This window comes from Cervus elaphus, chromosome 2, assembly GCF_910594005.1.
Source record: "Cervus elaphus chromosome 2, mCerEla1.1, whole genome shotgun sequence".
Lineage (NCBI taxonomy): Eukaryota > Metazoa > Chordata > Mammalia > Artiodactyla > Cervidae > Cervus > Cervus elaphus.
In genome coordinates this window covers 1,900,138-1,921,120 of record NC_057816.1, presented here as the reverse complement: position 1 = coordinate 1,921,120, position 20,983 = coordinate 1,900,138, and the positions used below count along the sequence as shown (strand labels likewise).

Sequence of the window (20,983 nt, the reverse complement as noted above, 5' to 3'; positions counted from 1 at the left end):
ATAAAGAGACAGGGAGATGGAGGCAGAGACTAGAGGGACGCCGGAGCTCTCAGAGCTGGACGGGGTGAGGACACTGCCCTAGAGCCTGCAGAGAGAGCGGGGCCCTGTGCACCTTGATTTGGGGCTTCTGGCCTCCAGAACCTCCTGTCACTTTAAGACGCCCATTCGGGGGTCATTCATTAGGGTGCCCTGGGACTCTGCAGCAGTTATGACCCCCAGGGCGGCAGGACCAAGGGGGTGCCCCAGCCCGGGCCAGGCCGAGCCCCCCTCGCCCACCAGCCCAGCTCTGTGGTCACATGCAGTTCCCCCCACTCACTGCGTGTGTCCCAGCAGGGTGGGCCCAGCGCGGGTGGGGTGGGGGGTCAGATGCAAATCGTCCCCCACCCTCTCCCAGGGCCGGGATGGGGGGAATTTGAATACGGCCTTTCCAAGCCAGTGATTAATGATCTTTAGTCCAGGAGGCTGTGTGTGGGGACAGGGCCTGGGCGTGGGGGAACAACTCGGGCTGTAGCAGTGCCCTGGAAGCCGTGACAAAGTCCCACAGAGGGGGCGGAGGACAAGGGGAAGCGCGTCTCTGCTCAGGAGGCCGGAACCCCACAGCAGGGCCAGGGGGGCATCCTTCCTACTCTTCCCTGGGCCCCGGGTGTCCCCGGCCTTGGCCGCATCCCTCCAGCCTCTGTGTACATCCTCACTCGGCTTCTTTCCCTCCTTCCAAGGCCACCTTGGTCAGTGGATCGGGACCCATCCTGATGACCCCCCTCTCCCTGATCACATCTGCAAAGGGCTTACTTCCACAACAAGCGTGTTCACAGGCCCCAGGAGCGAGGGCGTGGACACGTCACTTTGGGGGACGCGTCACTTCTGGGGACACGGTGGTGGGCCCGTGGCGACCTGCAGGGGCCCTGCCCACACCCGCCAGCCCCGCCTGTGTGCACAGGTGGCCCCTCTCTAAGAATCAAAGGGCTGGCCTGGCCCTGAGAACCGAGGGAGTTGCTCTCCTTTCACAAAGGGCCCATCCTGGCTGGGCCCTGCCCAGGGCACCTCCCAGGGGACGGTGGTGGACAGGGCGGCCGCGGAGCCGGAGCTTCCCAGGGCGGACCCGGCGGGGCAGGGCCTCTCGGGTCTGCTGGGACCTGGGGTCCCATCGACTCTGCTCCGTCTGTGGACACAGGGGTGCAAGGGCAGGGGGGCCACGTTCTCCTCACTGGGTCTGCAGAGGAGGCCGCTGGAGACAGCAGGTTGCGGGGGGCCGTGCAGGCCATGGCCGGGGGTTGGGAGCTGGGTGGCCGGTCTGCAGTGGGTCCAGGAGGCGTGGGGGCGTTTGCCGTCAGGCAGGCTGATGGGACCCAGGTGCTGTCCCTCGGGCCATTCCTGGGACCCCTCCGGGCACATGGGCAGTGCCGGGTTGGAGTGAGGACTCGGTGGGCAGGTCTCTGGGAGGTGGGAGGGGCGGGAGGTTAAGGAAGAGGCCCTGTCTCTCCTCACCTGAGCTTTGTGCACCTGCTTGCCTGCCACCCCCTCTCCGCCGGGCACCTGGTGCCCAGGGTCCCATGCCTGTCCTGGGTTGACAGGGCTGTGCCATGGGGGGTATGGGGCAGGCTGGGCAAGACTTCCACTGCCTTTCGGGGTTTCCAGGACACCCCCTGCCAAAGCCTCGGCAGAAGTGGCAACGGACGCAGCTGGCTCGTGGCGCTGGGGGAGAGTGAGTAGGAGTGCGGGGTGGGGAGGGGGCCAGGAGAAGCTTCCACCCGGCTTGGGGCCGGGAGCTCTGGCAGCTTGAGGAGGGCAACGCAGGCCGGAGGCAGGCCAAGACTGAGGGGCTACAGGCGGTCAGGGTCAGGGTTGGGGGACTGCGGGGAAGGGCGCTGGGGCAGGTGCCCCCTCTTTCCACCTGCACCCGGGCTTCCCTGCGAAGGCGGCCGGGCCTCCAGCAGGAAGTGGGGTGGGGCTGACCCCTCGTGCCCTCAGGGTGGGCTCTGTCCCTGCAGAGAGGACCCCATGCAGGACGCCAGGGGCACCCGTCCTGGCAGCCCAGGGGGTGCTGGAGACACATGGGGGCCGAGCCTGGGCCAGGGTGAGATCGTCTTCGGAGGGTCTGGGAAGAAGCGAGGCAAGGTGAGAGCTGCCCCACCTGGGGACTGGCCGGCACCAACCCCTGGGCTCCCTGGACCCCGGGCCCCGACTCCCATCTCCAGGCTGCTCTCCCTTAAGGGGTCTGTTTGGAGCCCCCAGGAGGACAGAATTCTGGAGCTGATAGCCCCCTCTGGCCCCTGCCTCCCACCCCAACACACGGCAGGTCAGGCCCCGCCTCTAGCCATCCTTGGCTCACAGGTTGCCCAGAGGGTCCAGATGGCCTGGGGAGCTCTGGCCTCCAACTGCGACCCTGCCCCACCCTCTGGAGCCCAGCCCACCCCTGTGCCTAGCGCCCCCTCGCCTGCACCCCTGATCCCACCCTGCAGTTCGTGAGGGTGCCCAGCGGCGTGGCCCCGTCTGTGCTCTTCGACCTGCTGCTGGCTGAGTGGCACCTGCCAGCCCCCAACCTGGTGGTGTCGCTAGTGGGTGAGGAGCGACCCTTCGCATTGAAGCCGTGGCTGCGGGATGTGCTGCGCAAGGGGCTGGTGAAGGCGGCTCAGAGCACAGGTGGGCCAGGGCGCGGGGCTCAGGGCGAAGGGGTCAGGGAGCAGGGGGTCAGGGCGCAGGGGGTCAGAGCGCAGGGGTCAGGGCGCAGGTGACTCAGGGCGCAGGGGGTCAGGGTGCAGGTGACTCAGGGCGAAGGGGTCAGGGAGCAGGGGGTCAGAGCGCAGGGGTCAGGGTGCAGGGGGTCAGGGCGCAGGGGGTCAGGGAGCAGGGGGTCAGGGCGCAGGGGGTCAGGGAGCAGGGGGTCAGGGCGCAGGTGACTCAGGGCGCAGGGGGTCAGGGCGCAGGTGACTCAGCTGCCGTTCCCACGGTCACCCTCCCTCCGCGGCGCTGCAGGGCGGTGGGAGCTGCTCTGGGGGACATGGCCGAGGAGCTGAAGGTCCCCGGGATCAGAGCCTCCCCCAAGAGATCCTGGCCATGTGTGAGGCCAACAGGCCTCAGCAGGACACCCCAGGGAAGGGTGAAACCTCCACAACCTGCTGTCCACGCTGGGCCTCCTTCACCCCATCTCCCGGGACAGCACCCTGGCCAGCCGGTCGCTGGGGTCAGAACTAAACTCTTGGGCTTTAATTTCAGGGGCTGGGCCTTCAGATGGCCCATCAGGGAGGGGGGTGTCCACCGTCTCCCAGCCCAGAAACGACTGTAGAAGAGACGAAGGCGCTGCTGACCGTCGGGCCGAGGGCTCTGTGCTCTGGAAGGACTTCCTGGGTTCTGGGCGAGCACAGGCCGGGGTCAGAGTCTCTGTCCAGAGGGCAGCGGGGGCCTGTCTCCAGCCCTAACCCTGACCTTGGTCCTGGAGGGCACCTGGGAAGGCCGCCGTGCTCACGGACCCCTGTGCCCGCAGGAGCCTGGATCCTGACCAGCGCGCTCCGAGTGGGCCTCGCCCGCTACGTCGGGCAGGCCGTGCGTGACCACTCCTTGGCCAGCACATCCACCAAGGCCCGCGTGGTGGCCATCGGCATCGCCTCGTTGGGCCGCGTGCTGCACTGCCAGCTCCTGGACCATGCCCAGGTGGGCGCGGGGCTCTGGGCGCTCAGGCCTTGGGGCACAGTGGCAGGGCAGGGAGGCCCCCAGAGATCGGCCGCCTCGGGTCTGCAGGGCACACCTGACAGAGGCCATCAGGGCCATCTCGCAGGCTGACCGCACTACATCGTCTGTGACTGAGCCCCCACCTGCCAGGCCAGCAGTAGGCAGACCAGCCCTACCCTCGGGGTGGGGGGAGGGAGCTCACAGGCCTGGGAGGGAGCGAGGCTGCTCTAAAGGCAGTGAGGTGACCCCAGAGCCAGGGGTGGGGTGGGGGGGCAGGAAGGGGCAGGAGGGGAGGGGAGGGGGGAGGAGGGGAGGGGAGGGGAGGAGAGAGGAGTGGGGAGGAGGGGAGCCGGGGGTCTCCTGCCCAGCGAGCGGCCAGCAGGAGGCAGCATCTCCCAGGACCTGAGTGGGGAGGGGGCTGCCAGGCTCCCAGCCAGCACGGGCCTGGAGTGGGCACCTGGTTTCCGAGGACCCCACCCAGACTGGTGCCCAAACGCCCGTTCGGCCACCGCCCCACACACTCGTGTGACCCGGGGCTGGTGTCCTCTGTCCCACCCCCGGAGGAGGGTCTCAGGCAGGCCCCCAGGAGGCCAGGCAGCCGTGTGAGTGGAGCCCCCACCCCCAGAGTGCGGGCTCTGTCTCGAGGGTGCCCTCCCTGGGCGCCCCCTGCAGCAGCAGCGGCGGCTCTCCCTCCACCCGGGGCTGCGAGCCACGCCCGGGCCTCACGCTGTGTGTGCCTAGGGGGACGGCCCCGTGCACTACCCCTTGGACGACAGAGGCAGCCAGGGCCCCCTCAGCCCCCTGGACAACAACCACTCCCACTTCATCCTGGTGGAGCCGGGGGCCCCCGGGAAGGGCGACGAGCCCACAGAGTTGCGGCTGCGGCTGGAGAAGTACATCTCGGAGCAGAGGACAGGCTACGGGGGTGAGGCTGCCCTCGGGGGAGGGAGCTGCCCGCGGGGGAGGGGCGCTGCCCGTGGGGGAGGGGGCTGCCCGCGGGGGAGGGGGCTGCCCTCGGGGGAGGGAGCTGCCCGCGGGGGAGGGGCGCTGCCCGTGGGGGAGGGGCGCTGCCCGTGGGGGAGGGGGCTGCCCGCGGGGGAGGGGGCTGCCCGGGGGGAGGGGGCTGCCCGCGGGGGAGGGAGCTGCCCGCGGGGGAGGGGCGCTGCCCTCGGGGGAGGGGGCTGCCCGCGGGGGGGGGGCGCTGCCCGTGGGGGAGGGGCGCTGCCCTCGGGGGAGGGAGCTGCCCGCGGGGGAGGGGCGCTGCCCGTGGGGGAGGGGCGCTGCCCGCGGGGGAGGGGGCTGCCCTCGGGGGAGGGGGCTGCTTGCGGGGGAGGGGCGCTGCCCTCGGGGGAGGGGCGCTGCCCGTGGGGGAGGGGCGCTGACCTCGGGGGAGGGGGCTGCCCGCAGGGGAGGGGCGCTGCCCGCGGGGGAGGGGGCTGCCCGCGGGGGAGGGGGCTGCCCGCGGGGGTGGGGGCTGCCCGCGGGGGAGGGGCGCTGCCCTCGGGGGAGGGGGCTGCCCGGGGGGGAGGGGGCTGCCCGCGGGGGAGGGGGCTGCCCGCGGGGGAGGGGGCTGCCCATGGGGGAGGGGCGCTGCCCGCAGGGGAGGGGGCTGCCCGGAACACCGTGGTGGGGGGTTGCAGGGGTGGACAGGGCTGAAGGACCGCCAGCGTGGGTCGGGACGGGCATTCCGGGCTGAAGGCACCAAACTCGCCAGAGCGTTAGACCTGGGCCACGGGGGGTCCTGGGTGAGGGGGCTGCTGGCCAGGGTGATGGGGAACATGACTTTGGGGAGTCTCTGCCAGGCGGTAACATTCCCACTGGGCAGCAGGGTGGTTGCAGGTCCGTTTCCAGTGCAGCCTCACCCCCACCCCACCCGACCAGAGGCTCTGGCTGGGGGCTCCAGGCTCTGCAAAGAAAGGGAGATTTGTAAGTTTCCAGAGGCCCATCTCCCTCCACCGCCCAAGGTTCGCTGCCAGCAGGGGGCAGTGCTGCCTGAGGAGCGGCCTCCAGCGTGGCCAGGGCGGGTCTAAAAGCAGGATTTGTAAAGCCCCTGTATTTACAACTAACATGTACAAACAACAATATACATGTGATCGCTGGCAATATTTATGAGCAGTGTGTGTGTGTCTGCCAACTGAGCACTGTTTAATGAGAACGCAACCTAAGCGGTGTTTAACCCTCACCTTGAGGATGCAGGGCTGGCCCGGGCTGCTGAAGCCAGGAGGCTCACACGCCCTCCGCCCAGTATCCTTCCCGAGCGGCAGGTGCCTCGGGAGTTAGAGGGGACTGTTCTTGGGGCCGTCCGGTCTGTCCTGCCTCCTCCCAGCAGTTTGCCAAGCTTTCCCCTCACAGCCCATCCGGCAGGTCCGGGCCTCTGGGGTGCACATTCAGAAGTCTCACGTCTGTTTTTTGAGGGGAAGTAGCCAAACTGCACCCCTACTTCACCATGTTGAGGTGCTCCAGGGCCCTCGGATGGCCTGGCAAGTGGTCAGTGGAGCTTTCTGCCCTGGCCGAGGAGAGATGCCCGCCTTTCGAATGTGGCTGGTGCAGCCAGGGGCCCGATGTTCAACTTGACGTTTAAACAGCCACGAGGCAGCCACACTGGACAGTGGGGAGTGGGCCTGGCATCCCTGTCCCGGGTGACCGGGCAGCCGGGAGCCCACCTCTGGAGAAAAAGCCTCTTGCCTGGAGTTTGCCCAGAAAACGCCGCCGGCTGGTGGTCTGAGGCCCCGGGGGCTTACCCCACAGGAGGGTCCCAGGCCCTCTGCTCACCTGGGCACCTGGGTGGACGCTGTGCTCCATCCGTCCACAGGAACCAGCAGCATCGAGATCCCTGTCCTCTGTCTGCTGGTCAACGGGGACCCCAGCACCCTGGAGGTAGGGCAGGCGCGGCAGGAGGGGGCCTCCCACGGGGCCCCCAGCCAGGGCCGAGATCGCACCTGGCACTGACCTGGTCCACCGTGCCCCCCTCCGCCTACCTCAGAGGATTTCCAGGGCCGTGGAGCACGCCACGCCATGGCTGATCCTGGCAGGCTCAGGGGGCGTCGCGGACGTGCTCGCTGCCCTCGTGAACCAGCCCCAACTCCTGGCGCCCCAGGTGGCCGAGAAGCAGTTTAGGGAGAAGTTCCCCAGCGAGCACTTCTCCTGGGAGGACGTCGTGTGCTGGACGGGGCTGGTATGAGCCGCCGGAGGGAGGGCCGCGTGCTGGCCCCCGCCCTAGACCCCAGCCCCTGGACTGCGCGTCCGTGCCCGGCCCCTCTGACTGCAAAGCCCCCGGGCTGGCCCCTGCTTCAGGCCCTCGAGGGGTGGGGACGCCGGCTCTGAGGGTGGGGCTGCCCCGGGCCCGGCGGGCTGGCATTCTGGCCGGGGGCCGTGGGGTCACACACCGCCTGCCCTGCCCACGGGGTCACCTCTGGGCCTTTGTCCTGGGGTCCCAGCTACAGACCATCATGTCCCACCCGCACCTGCTCACCGTGCACGACTTCGAGCAGGAGGGCTCTGAGGAGCTGGACACGGTCATCCTCAAGGCGCTGGTAAAAGGTGAGGCCCGGCCGTGCCCGCGGAGGGCGCTGGCAGGGGAGGGTGGCCAGCCAGCCCGGCGAGGGGCAGCCCCCACCCCGGGGTCTCGGCCTCCGGGGCCTGCGCCTGGGGCGGCACGCTCTGCTGTGAGTGTGAGTGTGTGCGACGGCGTGTGCGAGTGTTTGAGCGTGGGTACAGCCGTGTGTACACAGCGGCAGCACGTGTGACCAAACGGAAGGAACACAGAACCTGCCGGGGCCTCCATACAATGACGACACGCAAATCCACGAGAGGTTCTGTCTTTGGCAAGTTTTACGTTAGATGTATTTTATCACAAATTTTTTAACTGTTTAATTATTCATTCCTAGTTTTTATTTACTTAGTTTTAGCTGAGCTTGGTCTCTGCTGCGGACTCCGGCCTTGCTCTGGCTGCGGTGTGCGGGCTCTCACCGCGGAGGCTCCTCTTGTCGAGGAGCAGGGGCTCCAGGCGCCCGGGCCTCAGTGGCTAAGCTGTGTGGGCTTGGCTGCACTGCGGCTCCGGGATCCTCCCGGAGCAGGGAGTGACCCTGTGTCCCCTGCACTGGTGGGCAGATGCTTAGCCTCTGGGCCACCAGGGACGTCCTCAGAAAGCCAAGGTGCTCGGTAAATTCGGGGGTTCTGGTGCTTTCACAAGGCGGTCCACTGCTACTACTAAGTCCGAGCACGTCCACCACCCAGAAGACCCACTAGACCCCGGCCTCCCCCAGTCTCAGGCAACCACGAGCCTGCCGTGTCTGAATCTGCCCGCTGGGGGCATTCCCTGGACATGGGACCACACACCCTGTGGCCTTTGGAGTCTTGCTCTGAGCATGATGTTTTGGGCGGTCGTCCGATACGCTGTGGCCGGTACTGGGCACCCGTCCCTTTAGGACAGTGAGGGTCCGCGTTTTGTTTCTCTGTCGCTCTGTGGATGGACAGTCGGCTGGTCTCCACGTCCTGGCTGTCACTCACTTTGCTTCTCATTGAATATAAACACCTGCGGAGAGGCTGATCACTGGCGGGGGACATAGGCCCACACAGGGAGCGGCTCTGGGACAGGGGGCAGCCTTGAGGAAGGGAAGACCCCTGGAGGGGGCACCCACTCCCGACTATTCCACCAATCCCTGGAGTCCCCTTGGGGTCCTGGAGCTCCCAGCGGTGGCTCCTGGGGGCGTGGATGTCTTGTGGCTCCCGCCGGTACTCAGAGGGTGTGGAGAGAACCAGGACATCACGTCCGTGGCCATATATCTAGGAGAGCCACCTCGAGGTGCCCTGTGCCCACTGGCTCTGCCAGCACCTGGGTTCCCCCTCACCCACTCCACCCTCCCCGCCCGCAGCCTGCAAGAGCCACAGCCAGGAGGCGCAGGACTACCTGGACGAACTGAAGTTGGCCGTGGCCTGGGACCGCGTGGACATCGCCAAGAGCGAGATCTTCAACGGGGACGTGGAGTGGAAGGTGGCACCAGGCTCTGGCCAGCACCGGGCGGGCACCCTGACGAGGGGCTGGGGGCAGCTGGTATCCAGGGCCGGCCTGGCCGGGCCGTCGCCAGGGGAGCCAGGGAGGCCAGGGCACCTCCCGCTGGGCCTCAGTTGCGGGCATCCCAGGCAGGAGGGGCTAAACATCATTGGGCGCGGGCCGCCTCGGTGCAGGGCGACAGGCAGGGCGGGGCACCCGGGAGCTGGGCGGCTTGCCGAGGGTCCCCACGCCCCTCCCGCGGGCCCCCTTCCCCACGGTTCCCACTCACCCTCCACCCGGCGCCCCAGTCCCGCGACCTGGAGGAGGTGATGATGGACGCGCTGGTGAGCAACAAGCCCGAGTTCGTGCGCCTCTTCGTGGACAACGGCGCGGACGTGGCGGACTTCCTGACCTACGGGCGGCTGCAGCAGCTCTACCGCTCCGTGGCCCCCAAGAGCCTGCTCTTCGACCTGCTGCAGCGCAAGCACGAGGAAGGCCGGCTGACGCTGGCCGGGCTGGGCGCCCAGCAGGCCCGGGAGCCGCCCGCCGGGCCGCCCGCCTTCTCCCTGCACGAGGTCTCACGGGTGCTCAAGGACTTCCTGCACGACGCCTGCCGCGGGCTCTACCAGGCGGTGAGCGCTGCGGCGGGAGCGCGGGCGTGGGGCGGGCGGCGGCGGGAGCGCGGGCGGGAGCGCGGGCGGGAGTGCGGGCGGAGCGGAGAGTGGGGCGGGGGCGGGTGGGGCTGTGGCCGCAGGCTGACACACCTGCCCTCCAGGAGCGGGGCCCGGCCCGGCGGACCCCGGGCCAGAAGGGGCTGCTGGACTTGAACCAGAGGAGCGAGGACCCCTGGAGAGACCTGTTCCTGTGGGCGGTGCTGCAGAACCGCCACGAGATGGCCACCTACTTCTGGGCCATGGTGCGGATGCCAGGAGGGGGTCTGGGGGTCGGGGGAGGGGAGGGGGGGAAGCTGGGAGGACACCGGGAGGGTCCCGGGGAGTCCTAGGGAGGGCTGGGAGGACACTGGGAGAGGCCTGTGGGGGCTGGGAGGTGGCTGCACACTTAGGCTGGGTCTCCCAGGGCCAGGAGGGGGTGGCCGCCGCTCTGGTCGCCTGCAAGATCGTCAAAGAGATGTCCCACCTGGAGACAGAGGCCGAGGTGGGCCGGACTCTGCGGGAGGCCAAGTACGAGCAGCTGGCCCTGGGTGAGCACGGTGGGGGGCAGGCGCTGGGGGCGGGACTGGGCGGTGGGTGCTCCCAGCGTGGACACTCGGGGAGAGGGAGGCTCCCACGTCCGGATGGGGAGGCCGGGTGGGGATGGGCGCATCTCACAGCCTCAGGGAGGTTGCAACCTGCGGGGGAGGAGCCCGGCGGGCGGGCCTGGGCATCACGGCAGCGGCCACCCCGCAGACCTCTTCTCCCAGTGTTACCGCCACAGTGAGGAGCGCGCCTTTGCCCTGCTAGTGCGTCGGAACCGCTGCTGGAGCAGAACCACCTGCCTGCACCTGGCCACCGAGGCTGACACCAAGGCCTTCTTTGCCCATGACGGGGTGCAGGTGAGCCCCGGGCGTGCTGTGGGCAAAGCCTGGGCAGACAGCAGGTGCCCCAGCCAGCTCCCTCAGGTCCTCCCCCGCCCGCATCCAGGCCATTGGGGTTGGGGGGGTCCATTCCTGGAAGCCGCCCACCTGACTCCCTCAGCTGGCCACTCTTCCCCACTAGCCCCAAGTGCAGTTCAGTCGCTCAGTCGTGTCTGACTCTTTGCGACCCCACGGACTGCAGCACACCAGGCTTCCCTGTCCATCACCAACTCGCGAACCATGCTCAAACTCCTGTCCATCGAATCAGTGATGCCATCCAACCATCTCATCCTCTGTTGTCCCCTTCTCCTCCCATCTTCAATCTTTCCCAACATCAGGGTCTTTTCCAGTGAGTCGGTTCTTCACATCAGGTGGCCAAACTATTGGAGTTTCAGTTTTAGCATCAGCCCTTCCAGTGATATTCAGGACTGATTTCCTTTAGGATTGACTGGTTTGATATCCATGCAGTTCAAGGGACTCTCAAGAGTCTTCTCCAACACCACAGTTCAAAAGCATCAATTCTTCGGCATTCAACTTTCTTTATAGTCCAACTCTCACATCCATACATGACCACTGGAAAAACCATAGCCTTGACTAGATGGACCTTTGTTGATAAAGTAACGTCTCTGCTTTTTAATATGCTGTCTAGGTTGGTCATAGCTTTTCTTCCAATTTCATGGCTGCAGTCACCATCTGCAGTGATTTGGGAGCCCCAAAAGTAAAGTCTCTCAATGTTTCCACTGTTTTCCCATCTACTTGCCATGAAGTGAAGGGACCAGATGCCATGATCTTAGTTTTCTGAATGTTGAGTTTTAAGCCAACATTTTCACTCTCCTCTTTCACTTTCATCAAGAGGCGCTTTAGTTCCTCTTCACTTTCTGCCGTAAGGGTGGTGTCATCTGCATATCTGAGGTTATTGATATTTCTCCCTGCAGTCTTGACTCCAGCTGTGCTTCATCCAGCCCAGCGTTTCTCATGACGTACTCTGCATATAAGTTAAATAATCAGGGTGACAATATACAGCCTTGACGTACTCCTTTCCCGATTTGGAAACAGTCTGTTGTTCCATGTCCCGATCTAACTTGCTTCTTGACCTGCCTACAGATTTCTCAGGACACAGGTCAGGTGGTCTGGTATTCCCATCTCTTGAAGAATTTTCCACAGTTTGTTGTGATCCACACAGTCAAAGGCTTTGGCGTAGTCAATAAAGAAGACGTACATGTTTTTCTGGAATTCTCTTGCTTTTTTGATGATCCAGCGATTGTTGACAATTTGATCTCCAGTTCCTTTGCCTTTTCTAAATCCAGCTTGAACATTTGGAAAATCTCGGTTCACATGCTGTTGAAGCCTGGCTTGGAGAATTTTGAGCATTACTTTGCTAGCGTGTGGGATGAGTGCCATTGTGTGGTAGTTTGAGCATTCTTTGGCATTGCCTTTCTTTGGGATTGAAATGAAATCCCAGTCCTGTGGCCACTGCTGAGTTATCCAGATTTGCTGCATATGAGTGTAGCACTTTCACAGCATCATCTTTTAGGATGTGAAATTGTTCAACTAGAATTCCATCACCTCCACTAGCTTTGTTCGTAGTGATGCTTCCCAAGGCCCACTTGACTTTGAACTTCAGGATGTCTGGCTCTAGGTGAGTGATCACATCATCGTGGTTATCTGGGTCATGAAGTTCTTTTTTGTATAGTTCTTCTGTGTATTCTTGCCACCTTTTCTTAATATCTTCTGCTTCTGTTAGGTTCATACCATTTCTGTCCTTTATTGTGCTCATCTTTGCATGAAATGTTCCCGTGATATCTCTAATTTTCTTGAAGAGCTCTCTAGTCTTTCCCACTCTATTGTTTTCCTCTACTTCTTTGCCTTGATCACTGAGGAAGGCTCTCTTATCTCTCCTTGCTATTCTTTGGAATTCTGCCTTCAAATGGGTATATCTTTCCTTTTCTCCTTTGCCTTTCACTTCTCTTCTTTTCTCAGTATTTGTAAGGCCTTCTCAGACAGACATTTTGCTTTTTTGCATTTCTTTTTCTTGGGGATAGTCTTGATCACTGCCTCCTGTACAATGTCACAAACCTCTGTCCATAGTTCTTCAGGCACTCTGTCTATCAGATCTAATCCCTGAACCTATTTGTCACTCCCACTGTATAATCATAAGAGATTTGATTTAGGTCATACCTGAATGATCTAGTGGTTTCCCCTACTTTCTTCAATTTAAGTGTGAATTTGGCAATAAGGAGTTCATGATTGGAGCCAAAATTAGCTCCCGGTCTTGTTTTTGCTGACTGTATAGAGCTTCTCCATCTTTGGCTGCAAAGAATATAATCAGTCTGATTTGGGTATTGACCATCTGAAGATGTCCATGTGTAGAGCCTTCTCTTTGTTGGAAAAGGGTGTTTGCTATGACCAGTGCGTTCTCTTGGCAAAACTCTGTTAGCCTGCTTCGTTTTGTACTCCAAGGTCAAATTTGCCTGTTACTCCAGGTGTCTCTTGACTTCCTACTTTTGCTTTCCAGTCCCCTAGAATGAAAAGGACATCTTTTTGGGGTGTTAGTTCTAAAAGGTGTTAGTTCTCCGCCTCTGGTCTCAGCAGAAATGCTAACCCAGAGCCTGGCCTCCCTCCAGGGAAGGTGTTCCTTCTCCCCCAGGAGGGAGGCCCTGGGGGCTCCGGACTGGGAGGACTGATGCCCCCGCTGAACCCTGAAGGGCAGGCCTGCTGCGGGCGCTGCAGCAAAGGTGTGGGGGGGTCAGGGGAGCAACAGCCACGCCTTTGTTTCAGGCCTTCCTGACCAAGATCTGGTGGGGGGACATGGCCTCGGGCACCCCCATCCTGCGGCTGCTGTGCGCCTTCTTCTGCCCGGCCCTCATCTACACCAACCTCATCACCTTCAGGTCGGTCAGCACAAGCAGCAGCCGCCTGCCAGAGCTGTGCCGGGCTGGGGTGCGGCTTCACTGTTGCCGGCGGCGGCACGTCCCCAGCCTCCCCCCACCGCAGATCCGCGCGGCCCCTGTGCGCGCCCCCCACCCCTCATCCCTCTGCAGTGCCTCCGCTGGCCGGGAGCTCGGGGCCGAGTGGGAGCCTCGGGTGCCCTCCCCCGGTCCCTGAGGGGCTCCTGTGCCCGCAGCAAGGAGGCCCCCCTAAGGACAGGCCCAGAGGACCTGCAGGAGCTGGACAGTCTGGACACGGAGAAGAGCCTGCTCTGCGGCCTGGGCAGCGGGTGAGAGCCTGTGGAGGGGGCAGTGGTGGGCACGGGCGAGCTCGGGACCCCGGGTGCCCGTCTCACCACTGCCCGTGGCCTCCTTCGGGCACAGGGCGGAGGAGCTGGCTGAGGCACTGAGGAGAGAAGGTGGCCGAGGCCGGAGAGCCGCCTTCCTGCTAACACGCTGGCGCAGGTTCTGGGGGGCGCCCGTCACCGTGTTCCTCGGGAACGTGGTCATGTACTTCGCCTTCCTCTTCCTGTTCACCTACGTCCTGCTGGTGGACTTCTGGCCCCCTCCCCAGGGGCCGTCGGGGTCTGAGGTCACCCTCTACTTCTGGGTCTTCACGCTGGTGCTGGAGGAGATCCGGCAGGTCAGTGGTGGGCCTGGCCCGGCTGCGGACGGAGCCCGGGGGGTTGCGGGTCACAGCCCGGCCCAGGAGAGGCTGTGCCCCGCGGCAGAGAGCCCGGGCCGCCATCACTGGGCAGCCTGCCCCCCGCCAGGGCTTCTTCACAGACGAGGACATGCGCCTGGTGAAGAAGTTCACGCTCTACGTGGAGGACAACTGGAACAAGTGCGACATGGTGGCCATCTTCCTGTTCATCGCCGGGGTCACCTGCAGGTCTGGGGGCCCCGAGGCCTGGCAGGGGCAGCCCCGGGGGGCTGGTGGGCAGGGCTGCCTCCAGGATGGGTCCGCCCAGGTCTGGCGCCCGTGCTGTGCAGCATGGAGGAAGGTCCAGCCCTCTCTGGGCACGGCGGCCATCCAGCCTGCCCTCCCCACCCCAGGATGGTGCCCTGGGCCTTTGAGGCTGGCCGCACGGTGCTTGCCCTCGACTTCATGGTGTTCACGCTCCGGCTTATCCACATCTTCGCCGTCCACAAGCAGCTGGGCCCCAAGATCATCATCGTGGAGCGGATGGTGAGTCCGGGCCAGGGCATGAGCCCGGCCCCACCCAGCGGGAGCTGACGTGGCTCTCCCCCCACCCCCGCCTGTCGGGTGCTGACCCTTCTCCCTCACGCCTCCCCGCACCGGCCGGTGGGTGCTGACATGTCTTCCCCTCCTCCCTGCTCCCGCCCCCCGAGATGAAGGACGTCTTCTTCTTCCTCTTCTTCCTGAGCGTGTGGCTCGTGGCCTACGGCGTGACCACGCAGGCGCTGCTGCACCCGCACGACGGCCGCCTGGAGTGGATCTTCCGCCGTGTGCTCTACCGGCCGTACCTGCAGATCTTCGGGCAGATCCCGCTGGACGAGATCGACGGTCAGGACTCAGCCCGGGCCGGGGGGCTCTGCGTGGGGCCCCGCCCCGGGGAGTCACAGCACCGAGACCCCCTTAGTAGCACACTCCTTTTGTAAGACCATGGACACCTGGTCCTTCAGTGGGGCCTCTGGGGGTCACAGGAGGCCCCGGCCTGATGGCTGACGGTGGGGAAGTCCAGGACACCCACCAGGTCACGTCCGGTGAGGGACAGGTCCGGGCTGACGGGTGCCAGCTGTGGAGGCCCCAACCTCGGGCCCTGGGCAGGAGACAGAGATAGAGCTGTGGGCAGAGAGGGCCATGGGGGCGGGGGCCTTGCAGCGGGGGTGGGCAGGCACTCAGCAGGGCCCCACCCCGGCCATCACCTGGTCTGGGCCCCACAGCTGGCCCTCCCAGCACGTCCCTGCCGGTTATGCATGTGGCCTGCCTGCTGGGGGGACCCTCGGCTGGAAGGCTGCTCCTGAGGGCACCCTAGCTTCTGGGGACCCACCCAACGTGTGAGCCCAACACCCTGCCTGGCTTGTGTGGCCTGCCTGAGAGGGTGTCTCCAGGGCGGCCCCCTGTATAGGGGTGTGGGTGAGGGCTGGTGGAAAGTGAAGTTGCTCAGTCGTGTCTGATTCTTTCGGACGCCATGGACTGAGGCCCGCCAGGCTCCTCTGTCCAGGCAGGAATACTGGAATGGGTTGCCATTTCCTTCTCCAGGGGATCTTCCTGACCCAGGGATTGAACCTGGGTCTCTTACATTGAGGGCAGACTCTTTACCATCTCAGCCACCAGAGAATCCTCTGAGAATTTCTCGTGATAGTGCAGTGGGGGGTAGGGGGGTGCTCGGGGAGCCCCAGGACTGGGAACCGGGGACCAGGGCCGGGAACACCTTTGTGGGCCCCAGCATGGCTGGGGTTCACTGAGGAGGAGGAGGAGAAGGAGAACCAGTCCCTCCAACAAGGGGGGCCAGTGTGGGGGCCCAGGGCTCCAGCCGTGCTGGGCGCTCCCGGGGTGCAGAGCAGGGGCAGGGGGTCCTTCACTCAGGCGGGTGTCACGGGGCGATCATGGGCGCAGAGTCCCTGAGGCTGTCTGCGGCTGCTGATGAGGCAGGTCAGCGCCCGCGACCTGGTAAATATTTGTCCATGGGACGAGGACGTGACTGAGCCCGGCGGGCTCCGGGTTGAGGGGCTGCACCGTCACGGGAGCTGCCTCCTAATTAGCGGGTTTTGCAGGCTCATTTCCTGGGCTGTTTTCTTAGTCCCCCCCGCACCCAGCATGGGGCTCCGTGTGTGCTCTCCCGTGGGCGCCATTTTCCAGGCCATTAGTTTAATGAGCCCCTGCCTGCCCTCCCCGGGCGGCCCCGCCTGGGGGACGCTGCCATGACCTCCAACTGCCCCAGTCCCACGGGGCCCCTCGGGAGGAGGGGGGAGAGGCGGGCGCCCAGCACCGGGCAGGGATGGGGTCCCTCCCGACCCGACGGCCGCACACCGATGGTACGAGGGCACTCTGTTATGGTTCGGGGTCGCCGGGGGCAGAGAGGTGCCGGACTAGGGCTGCAGACTCCCAGGGGTTCAGTTTTCAATGCCACTGTAGCTGCCAGGCTGAGCCCCACCATGGCAGGGCCAGCCTGGGCCAGTTCGCTGAGGGTCCTTCCCCTTCCCGGTCTCTCAGGGTGGAACCCCCGGCCAGCCCCTCCCTGGGAGCCCACCGCCCCGCGGGCAGAGGGTAGTTTGCTCACTTACGGGCCTGCGGTCCCTGGTGGGGTCCTGGGTGGCCCCAGGACCACGCCTCCCCGTGGGAGCCGGGTCTCAGTGTCCCGGGCAGAGCCCCGACTCTGGGCCCCAGGAGGCCCCGGGGATGACCCATCTCCCAGCTGGGCCTGGCGGTGCCTCTGAGAGTCCCGGGGGAAACGCAGGCGCCTCATCACCATGGAGCTGCTTCCATCGGACGGGCAGGCCCTCTGGGTCACTCAGGGTGCCCAGGGCGAGAACGGATCTGCAGGCAGGGAGGGCAGGGGCGGCTGGGGAGGGGTCTCACACGGAGCCCCCAGCCCCCATCGAAGTACCTCACTCAGGAGGGGCTCATCCTGTGAGGGAGACACACACAGGGGAACAGGCCCTGCCAGCCTGACATGCGAGCCCAGAGGTGGGAACACGGGCACACATGGAAACAGAGACCCCCGTGCCCCACGCTGAGGCACAGCATGAAGATGGCGGGGGGGGGGGGGGGCAGTCACAGAAACACAGTCCTACGTGCATGCGTGTGTCCAGGTACACACACACACACACACACACACACACACACACACACACACACACACAGCCTGCGGAGGTCACCACCTGGAGCCTCAAGCCCTCCTGACGGGGAGACGCCCCACACCCCGGGGCCCCCGCACCCGTGCGCCCCCTACCCTGGCCTCCGTCTGCACCTCCCTCCCATCTCCTGGGGCAGGGGTGGGGGCCAGGCTGGCCCTGCAGGGGCTGAGGCCGGCAGGGGAGGGGCTGGAGCAGGGCTCCTGGGGCTCCTCAGGGATGCCGACCCCTCCAGATTCCCCGTCCAGGGCGTGGAGCTCAGCCTGCCCCAGACTGGGTGCTCACTGCCCGTGCCCCTCCCGCCCTGACGGCTCTTGGAGCTGGCTCGTCCTCCAGCCCACGGTAACCCGTGTCAAGGGCATTCTGCTGCTGCAGGCTTTGGGAAAGTGCAGACCTGCCCTGGCTCAGACTCCTGTGGCGGCCAGTGAGCTGCAGGCCTGAGAAGTCCTGCGGGAGAGACCCCACGCCCTCGCCGAGGCCAGCGTCCCCCATGCTGCCTTTGAGCAGAGCCTTGGGTAGGGGTGGGATGACATGGGCTGGGCTCTGCTTCCAGAGCCTGTGGGCCGCTGTGACGTCACAGCGAAGCCAGGGGATGTGGGGCCGGCACAGCCAGGCAGACCACCCAGGACCTAGTTGTCCCAGGACTAGGAGTCTGAGTGCCGAAGCCCGGACCATGCCCGGGAAAGCATGGGAACTGGCTGCCTCCCCGGGCCCTCCCCCTGGGTGGCCTCAACCGTGGGGACATGACTCTCGATGCCCGTGGGCACTGGCCACTTGGGCCGGCCCCAGCCCCTCGCGCCCGGCCCCAGCCCCACGCGCCCGGCCCCCCCCTTACAGAAGCCCGCGTGAACTGCTCCCTGCACCCACTGCTGCTGGAAGGCTCGCCCTCCTGCCCCAACCTCTACGCCAACTGGGTGGTCATCCTCCTGCTGGTCACCTTCCTACTGGTCACCAACGTGCTGCTCATGAACCTGCTCATCGCCATGTTCAGGTGCCCACCCTGCCCCCTGCCTCTGTCCACTCTGGGGCGTGGGGCTTGGTTCTGGTCCCCCTGGCCCAGACCTGTCCAGCCCTCCAGACTGCGGGGGCAGTCGCCTCTCTGCCCCCAGGAGGGGTTTGGGTATGGGCTGTCACTCCAGAGCTGGGGCTCCCCTCGGGAGGTCTCCTCTCGGGAGGTCTCCCCTCGGGAGCTCAGGGCACCAAGCAGGTGGTGCAGGCCCGGTAGGGGTGTGTGGGTAGGTGCCTGGGTCTGCCAGGCTGTAGCAGAGGGGTGGCGGGGAGCCCCGGGGGCGGGGCAGGGCGGGGCGGGGCGCAGGGCTGCGTGCCCACGCCGCCCGCCTGCCCGCTGCTGTCCGCAGCTACACGTTCCAGGCGGTGCAGGGCAACGCGGACACCTTCTGGAAGTCCCAGCGCTTCCACCTCATCGTGGAGTACCACCAGCGCCCCGCGCTGGCGCCCCCGTTCATCCTCCTCAGCCACCTGAGCCTGGTGCTCAAGGGGCTCCTGCGGAGGGGGGCCCCGCAGAAGCGGGCGCGCCTGGGTGAGGCTCCTGCCAGGACCGCGCATGGAGGGGCCCTGGGCCTGGGTGGGGGCAGGGGGCAGCAGGCGGCGGGCCCCGGCCCCCTCTGCGGCGGCCCGGAGGGCCTGCCCACCAGGGGGCTTCCAGGCCTGGGCCCTGCCCTGAGGCTGCCTGGCCTCCCCAGAGAGGGACCTGCCAGAGCCTCTGGACCAGAAGGTGGTCACCTGGGAGGTGGTGCAGAAGGAGAACTTCGTGAGCGAGCTGGAGAAGCGCCGGAAGGAGAGCCAGGAGGAGCTGCTGCGGAAGGCGGCGCACAGGTGCGGGGGCGCCCTCCCTGCCCCGCCTGGGCCGGCGCGGCGGGCCGCCCGGGGCGCTGAGCCCATCGGGCTGCCCTCGGGGCCAGCGCCCTCCCTGCAGCACCAGCCACGGCCCTGCAGGGTGCCAGGCAGGGGAGGTGCTGGGGGAGCTGGTGGAGAGCCAGCTCCCGGGGGGCTGGGAGATCTCTGCGGGGTGACAGGCTGCCTTAAGGCTGGCGTGGCCCCTCACGTCCCAGGGTCTGGGCTGGGTAGGGACATGGCCCGGTTCTAACGAGCAGCCTCTCACCCTGGACTGGGCTCTGCTGGGCCGGGCCTGCCCTACACTTGGGGGTTGGTGCCAGGACTCATGAGGCTCCTCCTGTTCTGGGGTGAACCTCACACCCACGCGCCTGGTCCTGCCTGCGGGTGGGAACAGCCCTGACCCCCGCCCCCACCATGCCCGAGGGGCCGGAGCACCCTGAACTCAGGCGCCCACAGAGGCTCAGTGACCCCCAAACGCACCCGAAGGGCCTGGGCATCAGGGCAGGGAGGTGGGAAGGCGCCCCGTGTGGTGCACTGGCCTTCAGCAGCCTGCTGCCCGCCCGCTCCCGCCACAGGGTAGATGTCGTAGCCAAGCTCCTCGGGGGCCTGAGGGAACAGGAGAGGCGCGTCAAGCGTATGGAGTCTCAGGTAGGTGGGCGGACCAGGGCGCCCTTCTCCTTGAGCTGGGCCCGGCAGGGGACATGCAGTCAGGGCAGGGGCAGGGCGGGCAGGGCCTGGGGCTTCTGCACTCGTGCCCCTTCGGGACTCCTTCGGGAGGAGACCCTGCCGCTCCCTGGGGGGGTCCTGTGCTGAAGACCCCTCCCCGCCCCCTCCTCCCTCTCCTCGAGTGACAGCCGCCAGAGGGGTCAGAGGGGAGCCGGCTGGCGGGGCGGGGGGTGGACGTGGGCCCGGCCCCAGAGTCCCCAGCCTGCCCTCCTCCAGGTCAGCTACTGTGCAGCGCTCCTCTCCTCCGTGGCCGAGTCACTGGCCTGCGGCAGCGCCTACTGGAGTGAGTGTGACAGTCCCTGTGCCCTGGGCGCTCAAGGGGCGGGTGGGCACGGGCAGCCCTCTGCCAGCCTGCAGGCCTAGGGCTGCGTCCTCTGCCTCACCTTAGGCCTATGCTTCCCACCTGTCCTGGGAGAAGACAGCCAAGGTCTTGGCTGGCCCTTGGCTGGCCACTGTCTTCAGGGTGGGTGGGGCCCTCTGTGGGAGCCCATCAACTCAACCAGGGTATGGTTCACGGGCGCCCCTGGCTGCTTCCCCCGCCCACCCCCAGCTCTCCCCGGGGCTGCCCCATTGGACACCCAGCAGCTGTAAGGGGGCCTTCCTCCCCCACCAGACTCTTGGAACTCCAGCAGCGGGAACCCACCAGCCTCTGCTGACCACGGGGCGGCCCTGGGTAGCAGGGAGCGCCCAGAGGCTGGCCAGCCACCCTCCAACCCCTGAGCCACCTGGACGTCAGCACATGTAGCCCTGCGCTCCGAGGGGCCCAGGCCTGGGGGGCACAGCCGTTGGCTGCTCATCCTGGGCCTCGTGGAGATGCCAGCACACCCCCCCACCAGTTGAGCAGCCCCAGCGGGATGTACCACCCTCGTCCTGCCCAGCACCTCCTCAGGCCTGGGAGTGCAGCAGTGTGTGTCACGGGCCCCCCGACAGACTCCCGAACCCCATCCAGAGCCAACCAGCTGGGGCCAGAAGAGCAGGCCTCACTGAATGCCTTGTGGGGGGCCTCCCTTTAGGGGGTCAGCTGCCTTGGGGTCTACACCCAACCCGTGTCACCCACCAAGAGACTGGTCTTTTTCTGAAACGTTTGGAGTTGGACTCTGTCTTCAAGACCCAGGCTGAGTGTTCAGTGTGTGTGTCGGTGGCCTCCCCCACGCCTGACAGTGCACATGGCGAGTGCTGGGCCATCCCGTCTGGGTAGTGGCAGCAGGTCACCACCCCAAGAGGGCCCGCCACCACCCCTGAAAACTGCTTTATATTCAGTGGAGCCGGGAAGGCACACCCACACCTGAGGCTGCAGTCCCAGGCAGAGGGGGCCCCCGGAGGCGTCCGTTTAGTGAAGCACGTGACAAGGGACGGGTCCAGGCCCTTCTGAGAACCCCACACAAGGCGAGTGGGCAGCAGGCTGTCTCCCGTTCCCCA

At 65.7% G+C, this 20,983-nt stretch overlaps 1 protein-coding gene across 1 annotated transcript; it reads left to right on the top strand.

Annotated features, from left to right (window-relative positions):
- Positions 1 to 1,638: 1,638 nt before the first annotated feature.
- Positions 1,639 to 20,376, top strand: TRPM5 (transient receptor potential cation channel subfamily M member 5). The gene is made up of 25 exons (XM_043923773.1): positions 1,639 to 1,702; positions 1,989 to 2,115; positions 2,460 to 2,640; positions 3,482 to 3,648; positions 4,408 to 4,591; positions 6,479 to 6,543; positions 6,650 to 6,841; positions 7,104 to 7,206; positions 8,541 to 8,659; positions 8,968 to 9,291; positions 9,435 to 9,575; positions 9,737 to 9,860; positions 10,066 to 10,211; positions 13,011 to 13,123; positions 13,357 to 13,449; positions 13,544 to 13,802; positions 13,933 to 14,051; positions 14,216 to 14,348; positions 14,513 to 14,687; positions 17,819 to 17,972; positions 18,340 to 18,521; positions 18,685 to 18,817; positions 19,414 to 19,486; positions 19,781 to 19,847; positions 20,178 to 20,376. The coding sequence occupies exons 2-25, from the start codon at positions 1,999 to 2,001 to the stop codon at positions 20,282 to 20,284; spliced, it is 3,471 nt and encodes a 1,156-aa protein (XP_043779708.1). The 5' UTR covers positions 1,639 to 1,702; positions 1,989 to 1,998; the 3' UTR covers positions 20,285 to 20,376.
- The last annotated feature ends 607 nt before the right edge of the window (positions 20,377 to 20,983 follow it).